Raw genomic sequence first — 11776 nt, forward strand, 5'->3', positions numbered from 1 at the left:
GCCAGTGGAGCACAATTGCAGAGTGTTAAATGGATGCAAGTTACACTGAAGTGTTTATTGCATCAAGAGTCTGCAGTTCTTTATTGCTCTGGCACTGTTTGGAGCAGCCAAGTTCTGAGAGGTGGAATAGCAAAGAAGAACTGAAGAAAAGATTTGACAGGTTTCTTTCTTGTTGTTTGCATGGTTTTGTCTCCTCACAACTTTGTGTCATCACTGTTATCATCGTCAGCTCTTGTGGAGGCAGCTGATTGTGAGGAGGAAGATGAGTCTGCCTGAAGAGAAGTAACAAAGATGTTGTGATTATTTCCAATTTGTAAACATGTTTGATAGTCTGCACTGTTGCAGACTCCTGTTTTCATCTGCACTGATCACACACTTGTTTAGATGGCAGAATGAACCAACAAATACCATTATTGTTGAAGGATTTTATTAAAGTATATTTTGAGAGAAATTTGTTCAATAGAGGGTTTCTATTGCTGAATTCCCAGATCTGCTCAATTTGAACACAACAGTACTAACTTCTGCAAAATGCAGCTTGGGGACCAAGACATTCTTGAAAAAACTTGCAGACAAGGCTAATGAAAAATAAATGGAAAACACTATTGGCCTTACCTTTGTAAGGTAAGGTCTGTCTCTCTTTCATGATCAGAAAATAAGGATTTTAATAGTTAAGGCTGACCACACAGGGGGTTAAAAGTGTTTCAAGAAGTAATACCTTCTTGCTTTTCTGACTTTAGTCATGCTTTAGATTCTTTCTAGTGGCATGAAGTGAGTAAAATAATTTCAAATCACATTGCCTGGAACATGTGATAATAACCTATCAGTTGCTGTTCCTTCTCCAAAATGATCACTTTTGAAATATTTTAAAATATTGTGGTATTCACAAACGTTGTTTATGTTTTATCTGTATTTAAGCATTTTCCCTCCACTTCCACAATTGTATTGCCTGTTTCCCATTGTTGGGATTACTCTATTTGGATTATTCTGTTCCATAAAATCTCTTGTATGTGCATTCTTTGTGTGATTTAATCTTGCATTAAAGATACTCACCTGTATTATGTGTGGGGAAGAGTTGTTATGATAATTAACAGCTTTCCTTTTAATAACTTGCAAAAATCCAGGCTCAAGTCAACAATCCTAGCTCTGGAAAACTTTCTACCTGAAAACAAAGTTACTTTTCATCTCCCCTGTGTGATTCCTCAGCATCTGCCTAATGCAGGATTACTCACCCTTTCCCTTGGCTCAGGTGAGCTCCTCTCTGGCTCTGCTGGATGGTTTTCTGTGTGAGCAGGAGGCTCAGAAGTGTCAGAGTCTGCCATGGAGGCTGTGATGGGAATGTTCTGGCCTTGGAAGTACCTGTAAGCATCTTTGCTGCACACCAGCAGTGCCAGTCTGTCCCCAGTGCTCTGGATCCTTGCCACCACCTTGTCATAGGATTCGTTGGTCACGTTCACTCCGTTCACTTCCACCAGGAAATCGTTGTTTTCCACACCTGCTCTGCCAGCTGGCCCCTGGCTTTGTACCTGTAGAGGGGGATCCAAAGAAGGATATTGGCATAAAACTTCCAAAGATGCATCAACAGCTGTGTTATGGTGAAATAAGCTAGGGGAAGGGGAGGTTCATGGGGCAGGAAGGAGCTGGGGTGGGCAATGGGCCCAGACATAATAATCATGGAGCCCATCAGTTTGAGATTTTAAGATGTTTCTTGATCTTGATAGACTTGCATTATAGGAATGTGGCATGGCAGAACCATGAAGAGAGGTAAGAAAACAAGTTTTCTAACTGTTTGGAGGTCTCTGTCCTATACTTCAAAGTTCAGTGCAATTCACAGATCCCTTTGTAATGGGTGGCACCCCTCCTCTCAAGAAAGCTGAAGTTACAGATGTAATTTGGGACAGAAGGAGTTTGGCTTTTACCAGCTGTGGATTTCTGAGAAGGTGGGTAGAAGTAGGGCAAAGGCTTCTCTCCTGTAATTAAGCTATTCTACAGTAAAAACCAATTCTGTCTAAAATACTAATTTTAGTGTGCCAGACTCATGAACAAAAGCAAAAATTAGGCAAAAGCTGGTTTCTCCTCCCCTCTAGACATCTAAGAGAAAAAGGAATGTTTTCTGGTGCTCATATTTTATCTTGGGTGCTCAATGTCAGTCTGACTTAAACAATTCTAGCTGTGATCTGAGAACATTGGAAAAGAGATTTTTGTGGCTTTTCTTGCATTTGTTTGTAGGATGGAGGGGAGGAAGCTGCCCAACAGACTATTTGAGCTTCTCCCTCCTCATTCTTCATTAGTACCTCAGTAATGAACAATCCAGGTATGTTCTTGATCATGTTTAAACTGAAGCCAAATCCATTTGGTCCTTTCACCATCTTGCAGATCCTTGGCTTATAGTTCACTTTCTGCTCAATGTGCAACTCCACTGTTTGTTCCATTTTAGCTGGGGTTGAATTCTCTGCTTTGTAATAGTATGAGAAAGGGGAAATTTGAGCCTGAAAAAAAATGACAAAACTACATTAAAATAAAAACTTCTGTTGAGAAATCTGTTTCAGGCTCTCATGCTCAATATATTTTGCTTGAAACTTCGTTAGTTATTCAGACTGTAGCTGTGGTGAAGAATTCTTCCCTATTCTGAGTGAAAAACTAGTGTTGATCTCTGTAAGAAAGGAACTTTGTTACCCATAAATGCTTACACAGTCATGTAGCTCTGAATTTGATGTCCTAACACCAAACCTTAACCTTTCTTGTGATGTGTTTTAATTTAGAATTGTTCTGATAGTGTCTATAAAAATCAGGGTTTGGGTGTTTAGTGACTTCCTGTGCAAGTTGAGTTGCTGGATTACAGGTGTCTCTTAGACATTTCCTGAGAGTTGAGAAAATGTCAGAGCAGATTTGCTGTTTCATTGTGATAAATCATCAGCTCCTAGCAGTAGTTTGCGTTTTCTTACCAGTTTGTACATGCTGTCAGTTTCCTTATCCACCACCAACAGGGAAGTTCTTTCCTCAGACTGCTTAATTTTTCCCACTACGCTTTCATGATCCAGCCCATCCACTTGCTCACCATTGACAGCCACTAAGATGTCATTGTCCTTCAGACCTGCCATGGCTGCTGGGCTTCCAGAATCAACATCTTTGATTAAGTGGCCTAAGATAAGAAGGGGAGAAAGATTGCTGTGAAGGCAGAGCTTGGTGAGTTTTAAAGATGTTGAAAAGCCAAGGTAAATGGTCAGAATTGCCCTTCAGGTTGAAGCTGTTCTCCCTGGGGGTTTCTCCTAGATGGCTGATAAGAAACCAAAGAGAATGAGGGCTACAAACATCATACAGAAAGAAATAGTACAACTGTGTGTTAACTTGGATCTTACCACCAGTGTTTTGTTCCATCCGTAGATAAAATCCATAACCGCTTTTTCCTTTCTGGATCTCAATAAGTCGTGGTTTGAGGGGAAGCAACCTTAGGCTGGCATTCTCTTTGCTCAGTGCCATCCTCTGGCTTGTGAAATAGCTGTCTGTTTCTTCATTTGAAAGTAGAAACATAACATGATTTTCAGACTTCTTTACCTGTGACAGCACATGCACAGTCTCAGATGGCACCCCTTCAACAGCATGTGGGAATTGTGGATATTTGGTAACTGGTGCACTGATACATTCCAGAGTCTGGGTTCAGTTAGTCCAGGCCATGCTACTATAAATTGATTTTTCTTTTCCCCCCCCTCCAGTCAGAAATTTGGACCATGACAAAATCAGGGCATGTAATATATGAGGAAATTCTCCATATTTCACACTGTGTTCCTGACCTGTAGGGATTTACCTGTGGAGGGCCATGGGGGTGGCATACAGTGATGTAGAATCCATGGAGCCTGAGAGGATAGTATTTGGCTATCCTAGGTGTGGAACTCTAGCATATTGTGCCATCTATATCTCTATTTTAGGTTACAGTGACAGGAGTCAAGTTTCTGTCACTCTTCTGTCTCCCCTATTACTGACTCTGAGGTGAGGTTCTTTTTCTGTCTGTTCAACCTCTCCAATTCTTTCTCTTAGTCCTTTTTACTCTAATGAGTGCTCTTTTTACTCATCTTAACCAGTGTCACTCTGCTGCTGGTGTTGCAGTCGCTCAACAAAACACAGGTGTTGCACTATTCCATAGTTAGCCATGTGCACTGAATTCTGGAGTCTCATGGCTCTCTGAAATCTCTTCAACTCCAGTTGTATTTTAGCAGTGCCAACAGTGGAAAGCTGGAAGCTTCGTTAGCCATGTTCTTTGCAGCCAATAAGTGAAATCACTTGCACAGTAATTTCCATAAGTTTCAGACTTCTTCACAGAAAAAGGGACTACTGTCTAAAATCATGAAATCTTCCCTGCTCCATTCTGACTCTGTCATCAGATGCTTCCTCCTCCTCCTGCCTGGAAACCACATTTGATAACTTGCCCTCCTGCCATTAGGAGCATTTCCAGGACTTCTAGGAAATTAATTTATTTCACAGGGTTCCTGGCAGCAGTATAATTGTTTTATTTAAAATTCTTTGGCCTGTCTTGGTGGCAGTGTTTATTGAGAGGCTGCTTGACAGCAGAGCCAGTGCAGAGGGCTACCCTGGTGTGTTGATGGTACACGAACAGCAGCTCCCAAGATTTACTGTGAAGTGCTTGAAGCAGCCAGCCTGGCCTCCTCAGTAACCCTGACAGGTTGCTGTGAAAGCAGCCCAGAACAGCAGATAAATCAATACCTTTTCCACCACTTCCTCGTGTGTGTCATTTTCCACATTTTTCCCGTTGATTTCAATCAGGCGATCGTTATTTTGGACACCAGCCTTTGCAGCTGCTCCTTGTGGTGAAAGCTCTACTATGAACAGCCCCTTCTGTCCTAAAATAAATGAAAACTCATTACACAGGGTAAGTCACTGCAATAGGCCTGGATATAGTGGTGAAGGAAACTCAGTCCTCAGAGACTCTTGGCCTCTGCTTGCACACAGATTGCAGGAGCAACCCAAACCTTCTATACAGACACTCCTCTGTCTCTTACTCTGGCCTGGAAAAATCACTTCAGTGGTGCAGGGAGATATTTGTTCACTATCTGTAGCTCAAACTGGTGTTTATTCCCCCACCACGAGTGCAAAGCAGCTGATTAACATAGCTGAAAGGGATTTGATTTCTGCTCCCTCCCACCCTCCTCTCCCCCCATCATTTTGAAGAGAGAAGCTGCTTTTACTGTTGTTCTATACATTCCATAATTTCCTGTGTTTAGAAGCCTTCTATGTTTGGTCTTTCAATTATACTGCATTCCAAAATACCCTTTAGAGGGCTCTTTAGAGGTGGTGCTTTCCAGAAGACCTCCCCCTTCTTTTGACTGGTTGTGGAAAAATGGCATACATGGAAAAGGTTTAGAATCCTTTTCTTTCTAAATGAATTAACAAATCAGAGAAAGTGTTTTTTACAGCTGTCTAGAACCTCATGTGCTGATTCCTGAGGTGATTTTGAGGAATAGAACAGAACTTAGCACATTGAGTGTATACCTAGTGTTTGAGCAGGGACTGTAAATTTGGTTTTGTCAAGTGGGGTTAAATAACAAGCAGAAAATAGCTTATTATTTTTCCCTCTCTCCTTTTTTTTTTTTACATCTGTTTTCCACACTGTGAGAAGCCTGGTCCTCAGAAAACCTTGTACTGCATATGCTGAACAGAAACATGCTGGAGATGGATCTGAACTCATCTTGCTACTTCTCACTTTCTTTCTGTTAGCAAGAACAGTTTGTGTGTCCCCATTAGCCCCCACGTGTTAACTGTGGCTCTCTGTCCCTGCTGCCCAGATATATACATATGTATATATAAATATATATCTCTCCAATTTCTTCTCTCCAGGCTCTCACCTTCTGTGCTTTTCAGGGAGAAGCCATAGCCTGTCTCCTCCTTCACTAGGTAGCAGAGCCTGGGCTGTGGAACTGCAGTGGTTCCTCTGCTGGCCATGGATGGTGGGCACTGCTGCTCCTGCTGTTGTCCTGTGGAAGCCTTTTGACCCAGCTCTTCCAAGTTCACTCCTTCCTTTTGTGCCTTTTCATAGGATGCATCATCCAGGACAAGGAGTACGACAGAATTCCCACTGTTTCTGACAATCTCCACCACCTGTAATGGACAAGGGGAGATGGAGGCAGGTGCTTGAGTGATGGAGCTAAAAGAGGAAAAGTTGCACTGCCCACTGTCTTTGCTGTCTCAGCCCCCTGCTCATGCATTAGGGGGGCACCCCAAAGACATTCCATGCCCATGGTGCCTAATGAATGATGCAGGGGGATGCTCAGGGCTGTTGACTCTGCTCCTGGATATCCTAGCCATAAAAACTGGAAGAAAATGTTTCACACAGTGTGGGAAGATAGTTTGTAAGCATAGTGCAGAAGGCAATTTTCCTCAGTGAATTACAGCTGTGCTGATTAGAGAGGAGTGAAAACAGCCTTGCTTGTGCAATGAGGATGGGGGTTATAAAAGAGTGGATTAGCTGGTTAAGAGTAAATTGCAGTACTAGAGTCTACTGGAGTTTGGGATGGAGTCTGCTGGCTGTGCTGTGAGGAGGAAGGGACATATGGCTGTGCAAGACACAGACAAGGTAAGGAGATGTGTGAGGGACAGACAGAGTTAGGGGGATGGATAAGGGATGGGTTGGGGTTAGGCAGTCATGCAGAAGGAAGAAGGAAACTTGCAGAGAGAAAGAGGAAGGAGTCAGTGCTGTGTGGAGCTGCCTGTGAGGAAAGGAGTCAAAGTTGCCTGGGAGAAGGTATGTAAAGCTTTTAACAAAGGACTGATGATGGTATCAGTCTAGTCTGTCTCAACATAATTGCTACAATGCAGCAGTGTGCAGGGTAATGGGGGCATGGTGTGTATCCCAGACTGAGCAGAGCTGTACCTGTGCATGTTCCTCCTTGTCCACAAAGACCCCATTAACCCTGAGGACTCTGTCCCCATCCCTGAGGCCAGCCCTTTCAGCTGGGCTGCCGTGCCCCACGCTGCGGATGACATGCCCCGCCGTGTCCTGCTCGACGCGCAGGAAGAATCCGTATTTCTTCTGGGGCTTCTTGGTCACTGTGCACTCTCGGGGCTGCACTGCAGAGGTCATCTCTACCAGGCAGGATGGAAAAAGTACCTGGGAGTGAGAACAGCAAGCTTAACCAGGTTATCTTCCTTCTAATTGCATGTCGAGAGGGTTTGCTTCAGAATTCTTGGGGTGGTTTGGTTTTTCTTTTTGGCCCCAAGAAATCCAGCTCTGCAAAGCTGAATTTAGTTAACAAGGCTAGGGTGAAGAAAGCAAACCTTTTACCTTGTCTCTCCTTGCTCTTTTTGTCTGTATCTCAAATGATGTTAGGCAAAATGCAGAACTAAAATAAGAAAAGTCTGCCTGTGAAAACATAGTAAGGATTGAGGAGAGGATTAAGACTTACAGAGGAATTGAACTTTTGGGAAAAGGAATTATAACTGAAGGGATTTTTCCCCTCCCCTTGGCCCTTGGGAGGCCACATGTGAGTATTGTCCCCAGTTCTGATCTCCTCAAGTAATTGGCATATTGGAGCTAGTTCACAGAGGGCATTTTGGTTCTGAAGCACATATTTAGGCAGGCTGATAGAGCTGGATTTGTTCAGTCTTGGGAAGAGAAAATAAAGAGAAATTCTTATTGATAAGTTCCCACTAAATAACTGAGCTGTGTGGAGAACACAGCCAAGACTCTTCTTGGAAATTAACAGTGGGAGGATGAGAGGTAACAGACACAGGCAAGGGAAATTCCAACCAGCTTTTCCTCCTGGGGTCAGTCAGATCTAGTTAGAGGTGCCCAGAGAGGCTGTGAAGTCTCTGTCCTTGGAGATACCTGGATTGGGCTCTGAGCAGCCTGATCTAAACTGGCCCTGGTTTTTATGGGGCATTGCACCAGGCAGCCTCTAAAAGTTCCCTCCTACCTAAACTGCTCTGTGATGTAAAGAAACTCTGGTTTGAGTGAAGCTTGCCATGCAGGAATACCACATAGGGAAGGTAAATGGCAGGTGGGACCAGGGAACACCTCCCAAGATGTTGTTGTGCCAAAGATCCATGAAGATGGGGAAATGAGGCAGATGAAGACAAATTCCTCCAGTTAAAAAAATCTATGTAATTAGCAATCTTGGCTATAATTTTACTGGAATGACTTTTTTTCTGTCTCTTTACTGACAGAAGTCAGTTCTGTAGATCTGCTGGCAGTTAAATCCTTCTGTGAGAGCAATTTAGAGCAGAGCCACTGCTGTGGCTACCCATGCTGCAGACTCAGCTGTGGGAGCTGAAGCTGCACTGTTGGTATCATTTGGGCAGCACACAGAACAGCATGGATGTGTGCTGTGAGTTTGGCACAGGTGTCACTGGAGCTGCAGAGCACAGGAATTTCAGCCTGCAGATCATGATTCACTTGTCCATGGTCAGGTGCCTTGAGAGTTTTTGAGTCTCTGTGTATTGCACTGACGTGAACTAATAAAGAGATTAACTTCCCTGTTATTTCAACATGGCTTAGAACACATCAGACTGTGTCAATTGCAAGTACAATTCAAAGCAGTTTTTCTTGACAAACACTGGCAATCTGTGATAATCCCAGAAATTAACATGCAGCACCAGTACTACATAGAGAAACAGTAGGATTCTATAGAAAAAAATATTTCTTCATATTTAGAAGTGGAGAGAAGGTTACAATGCACTACATACAGCACTTTTTGATTTGTGCAAAATTATTTGTATTGCTAAAAGGAGTTTTCAAAGGGAAAGGGGATTAGCAAAGAAGGAATTTCTTACCTGTGTATCTATGCAGAGCAGCCTTCTCTGGAGTTCTCTTTTGCTGTTCCTCCTGTGACTGCACATGTAAGAAAGGCTGGACTTTGATTGGGCAAAGGTTGATTTAAAAGATTATTTATTTAACCAAGTTTCACTGAATGTGTGAGATCCTTATAGGCTGCTGTCTTGTCCTTGTAGGCAGAAGTGCTAATCACGTGCATTTCCCATCAGCTTTGCATTTTGTCCTGCTGATATTATCCCCAAAAAACTCACCCAAGGAGGTCATCTGAGGCAAGCCTGACTTTTGCTCTGGGCAAGAGCCTTCTCCTGCTCTGAGAAATGTCTTAAAGGGAGTGGGTTTGGATTGTGCTGGATGGACCTGGGCCAGCAGCATTTGCTTGCAGGTTAGGAAGTTACTGGTTAAAATCTGTATACTCATTGTTAGATTAAAAAAAAAATAAAAAGGACTGTGGCAGGTTAACCTTCTCCTGAGCCACTTTCACCTCCTTCCTCTACAGAACATGGGGAGAAAATAGGATGAGAATTCTTGAAGAATTGAAGATAAGGGCAATAAATGGGAGAGATGCATTGAAAAGAATGGGTTTGTGATTGAGGGGTGGGTCCTGACTATTGAGGCCATAACACATGTGAAACATGTACTGCCCATAAGTGATCCATGTAGGTAAAATCTCCCTGGAGCAGATGGAGGGAGGTGTCTGTGATATCAATATGGTGAGGCATGGCAAACTGACTACACTGTTCTTGCTGCTTTACAATCCAGCTTGGTGCTGTCCTGAGGGATCCCCTCAGACAGGACCAAAGTAATCAACTGTTCTTGTGGAAATTTGGGGGAGGGAGGTCATGGAATGGGGGAATAATATCTGTGTGTATGTCAAGGGACAAGGTGTAGTGGTTATAGAGGATGTATAAACCTGACTGTTGGATGTAAAGATGGTATAGGTACATAAAGTTATAGGTGTTGGTAAGAAACAATTAGAGGAAAGATAGATGGAATGGAAAGGTTGGAGTAAGGTATAGAAATGAAACAATATATGAGTGGGACAGAGGATCCTTGGATATCTCAGATCACACATGATAGGAATGGTGTGGAATAAGGGGTTGAGATTTTGCTGTGTCTGGCTGGGATGGAGTGAACTTTCTCCCTGGCACCACAGTGGTGCTGTGCTTTGCACCTGTGGTTGAGAGTGTTGATGCTGCACCACATTTCTGGCTGCTGTGGAACAGTGTCTGCTTTCTCCCATGGATCTTCTCCCTTTCACTCCTGCCAGACTACAGGGAGGGGACAGAGCAGTGACAGCTGACTCTCCAAAGGGATATTCCATATTCCACAGCAGTTGATGTGCTCAACATTAGAAGCTTGCCAAAAGCAGGAGGAAGGGCAGTTGTTTGTGATTATGGTCTTCCCAAGCAGCTGTTGTGCAGTTGAAGTGCAGCTTCCCACAAAGGTAGAGATCTGGAGATCTGCCTGCTGATGGCAACCAGGGAATTCATTCCAATTTTTTTTTTACTTGCATGTGCAGCTTTCCTTTCCCCATCCAAGCTATCCTTATCTCAATGCATAAGCCTGGCCTTTCTTTTATTTTATCCCATTCAGCAGGAAAGGAGTGAGAGGGAGTCAGGGTGGGTGTTTTCTTGGGGTCAGTCTGTCACAAGGACATATCTAATCCATGATCCATATGCAGGATATACTTATGGACATGGACTGACCTGATGGTGTTTCTAATGCAGGTGGAAGCCTCTAAATTTGAGATCTCAGGATTCCAAGGTCATTACTAAATAACCGTGTAAACTTCTTGTTAAAAAATCGAATTCAATTTTAAAAAGCTTTAAAACTACTTATTTCTCTCATTGACTTGCTGTGGACCTGGATTATTGAAATTAATACCTGTGTTTTCCCTGGCTGCCTGCTCCAACTGCTTAATTCAGAGGGAAGGTAATAGGAATGATCATAACCCAACTGTGCTGCAACATGACAGTCACTGCTGTTGTGAAAGCCTTTCTGTAATCCACTCACTCCAAGAAGATTTGCAAGCTGTTGTGGCTTGGAGTTACTCCTTTTGGTACAACTTCAAGCTTACAAAGTCAAGTAAGTGAGCCCTGATGTTCTAAGAACCAGACAAGCCAAACCTGCCTTGCCCTCTGCTTGGAACCAGCACCTTAATCAAGATTTGTTTTTTCATTGTAGTGCCACTGCCATAGCCAAGTGAGGTAATTTTGAGTCCCAATGGGATTTTTCCAAGAAAAAGGTGCTACACAGATATAAAATATTAGTGAGGTGCAGAAATTCAAAACTTCTTTCCTCGTACCAGTAGAAAGCATAATGAAATAATGAAAATAATGAAAAAGAATAATGAAAATTATTTGAGAATTGATCAGAGTAAAGGCAGATTGTCTTCTTTTCTGGCTCTTGAGCCTTTTGCAGGAGTGCTCTCAAGCATGTTCATACAGCTACAAAAATGAGGAACATAACTAAAAAAAAAAAAGATATCTTTTTAACACTGTGAAAAGTGGTAGAATGTGAAAAACCCCCTCATAATTTACAATATTCCTATATTGGAGGAGTTGGCAGCAGTGGCTTAGGTGATGTGGTTCTATTACTAGAACTTAGGGTGTCTGCATTCTCCAGATTATGTCCCTTTCCAGCTGTGGCCTGGTTGTAGGAATTCATGAACCTTTTGTTTCTAGTGTCATGGCTTTAGCTTATGGAATAACATTCACAAAATATTTTCTGTAGTTCTTTTTGCCAAAACTTTCCTGATGTTTGGTTAGAAAAAATTTCTATTGAAACTCACCTGTGTCAGCAAAAATGGTGAGAAATAAGCATTTTCTAGTAGTTATAAGTGTTCACATAGTTTCCTCAGTGTGTTGGATGAATGGAGGAATGAACCTTTGTAATTTTTGCTGGGATCACTGGCTTCAGGAAATTCACAGGTAAAATGTATCTTTAATGTCTTTAATAGGAGTGTAAATTTACAAAGTTCAGTCAACTAAAAGGTGC

The 11776-nt window shown here is 42.6% G+C and overlaps 1 protein-coding gene across 1 annotated transcript; it reads right to left on the bottom strand.

Moving 5' to 3' along the window:
* Positions 1 to 58: 58 nt before the first annotated feature.
* Positions 59 to 7090, bottom strand: PDZK1 (PDZ domain containing 1; the record flags this gene model as incomplete). Its single annotated transcript, XM_079310098.1, has 8 exons — positions 59 to 272; positions 1230 to 1523; positions 2292 to 2486; positions 2943 to 3139; positions 3357 to 3552; positions 4717 to 4853; positions 5856 to 6108; positions 6881 to 7090. The coding sequence occupies 8 exons, from the start codon at positions 7088 to 7090 to the stop codon at positions 195 to 197; spliced, it is 1560 nt and encodes a 519-aa protein (XP_079166224.1). The 3' UTR covers positions 59 to 194.
* Between the last annotated feature and the right edge of the window lie 4686 nt (positions 7091 to 11776).

The sequence above is a fragment of the Erithacus rubecula genome (assembly GCF_903797595.1).
Source record: "Erithacus rubecula genome assembly, chromosome: 1".
In the NCBI taxonomy this organism is placed as follows: Eukaryota; Metazoa; Chordata; class Aves; order Passeriformes; family Muscicapidae; genus Erithacus; species Erithacus rubecula.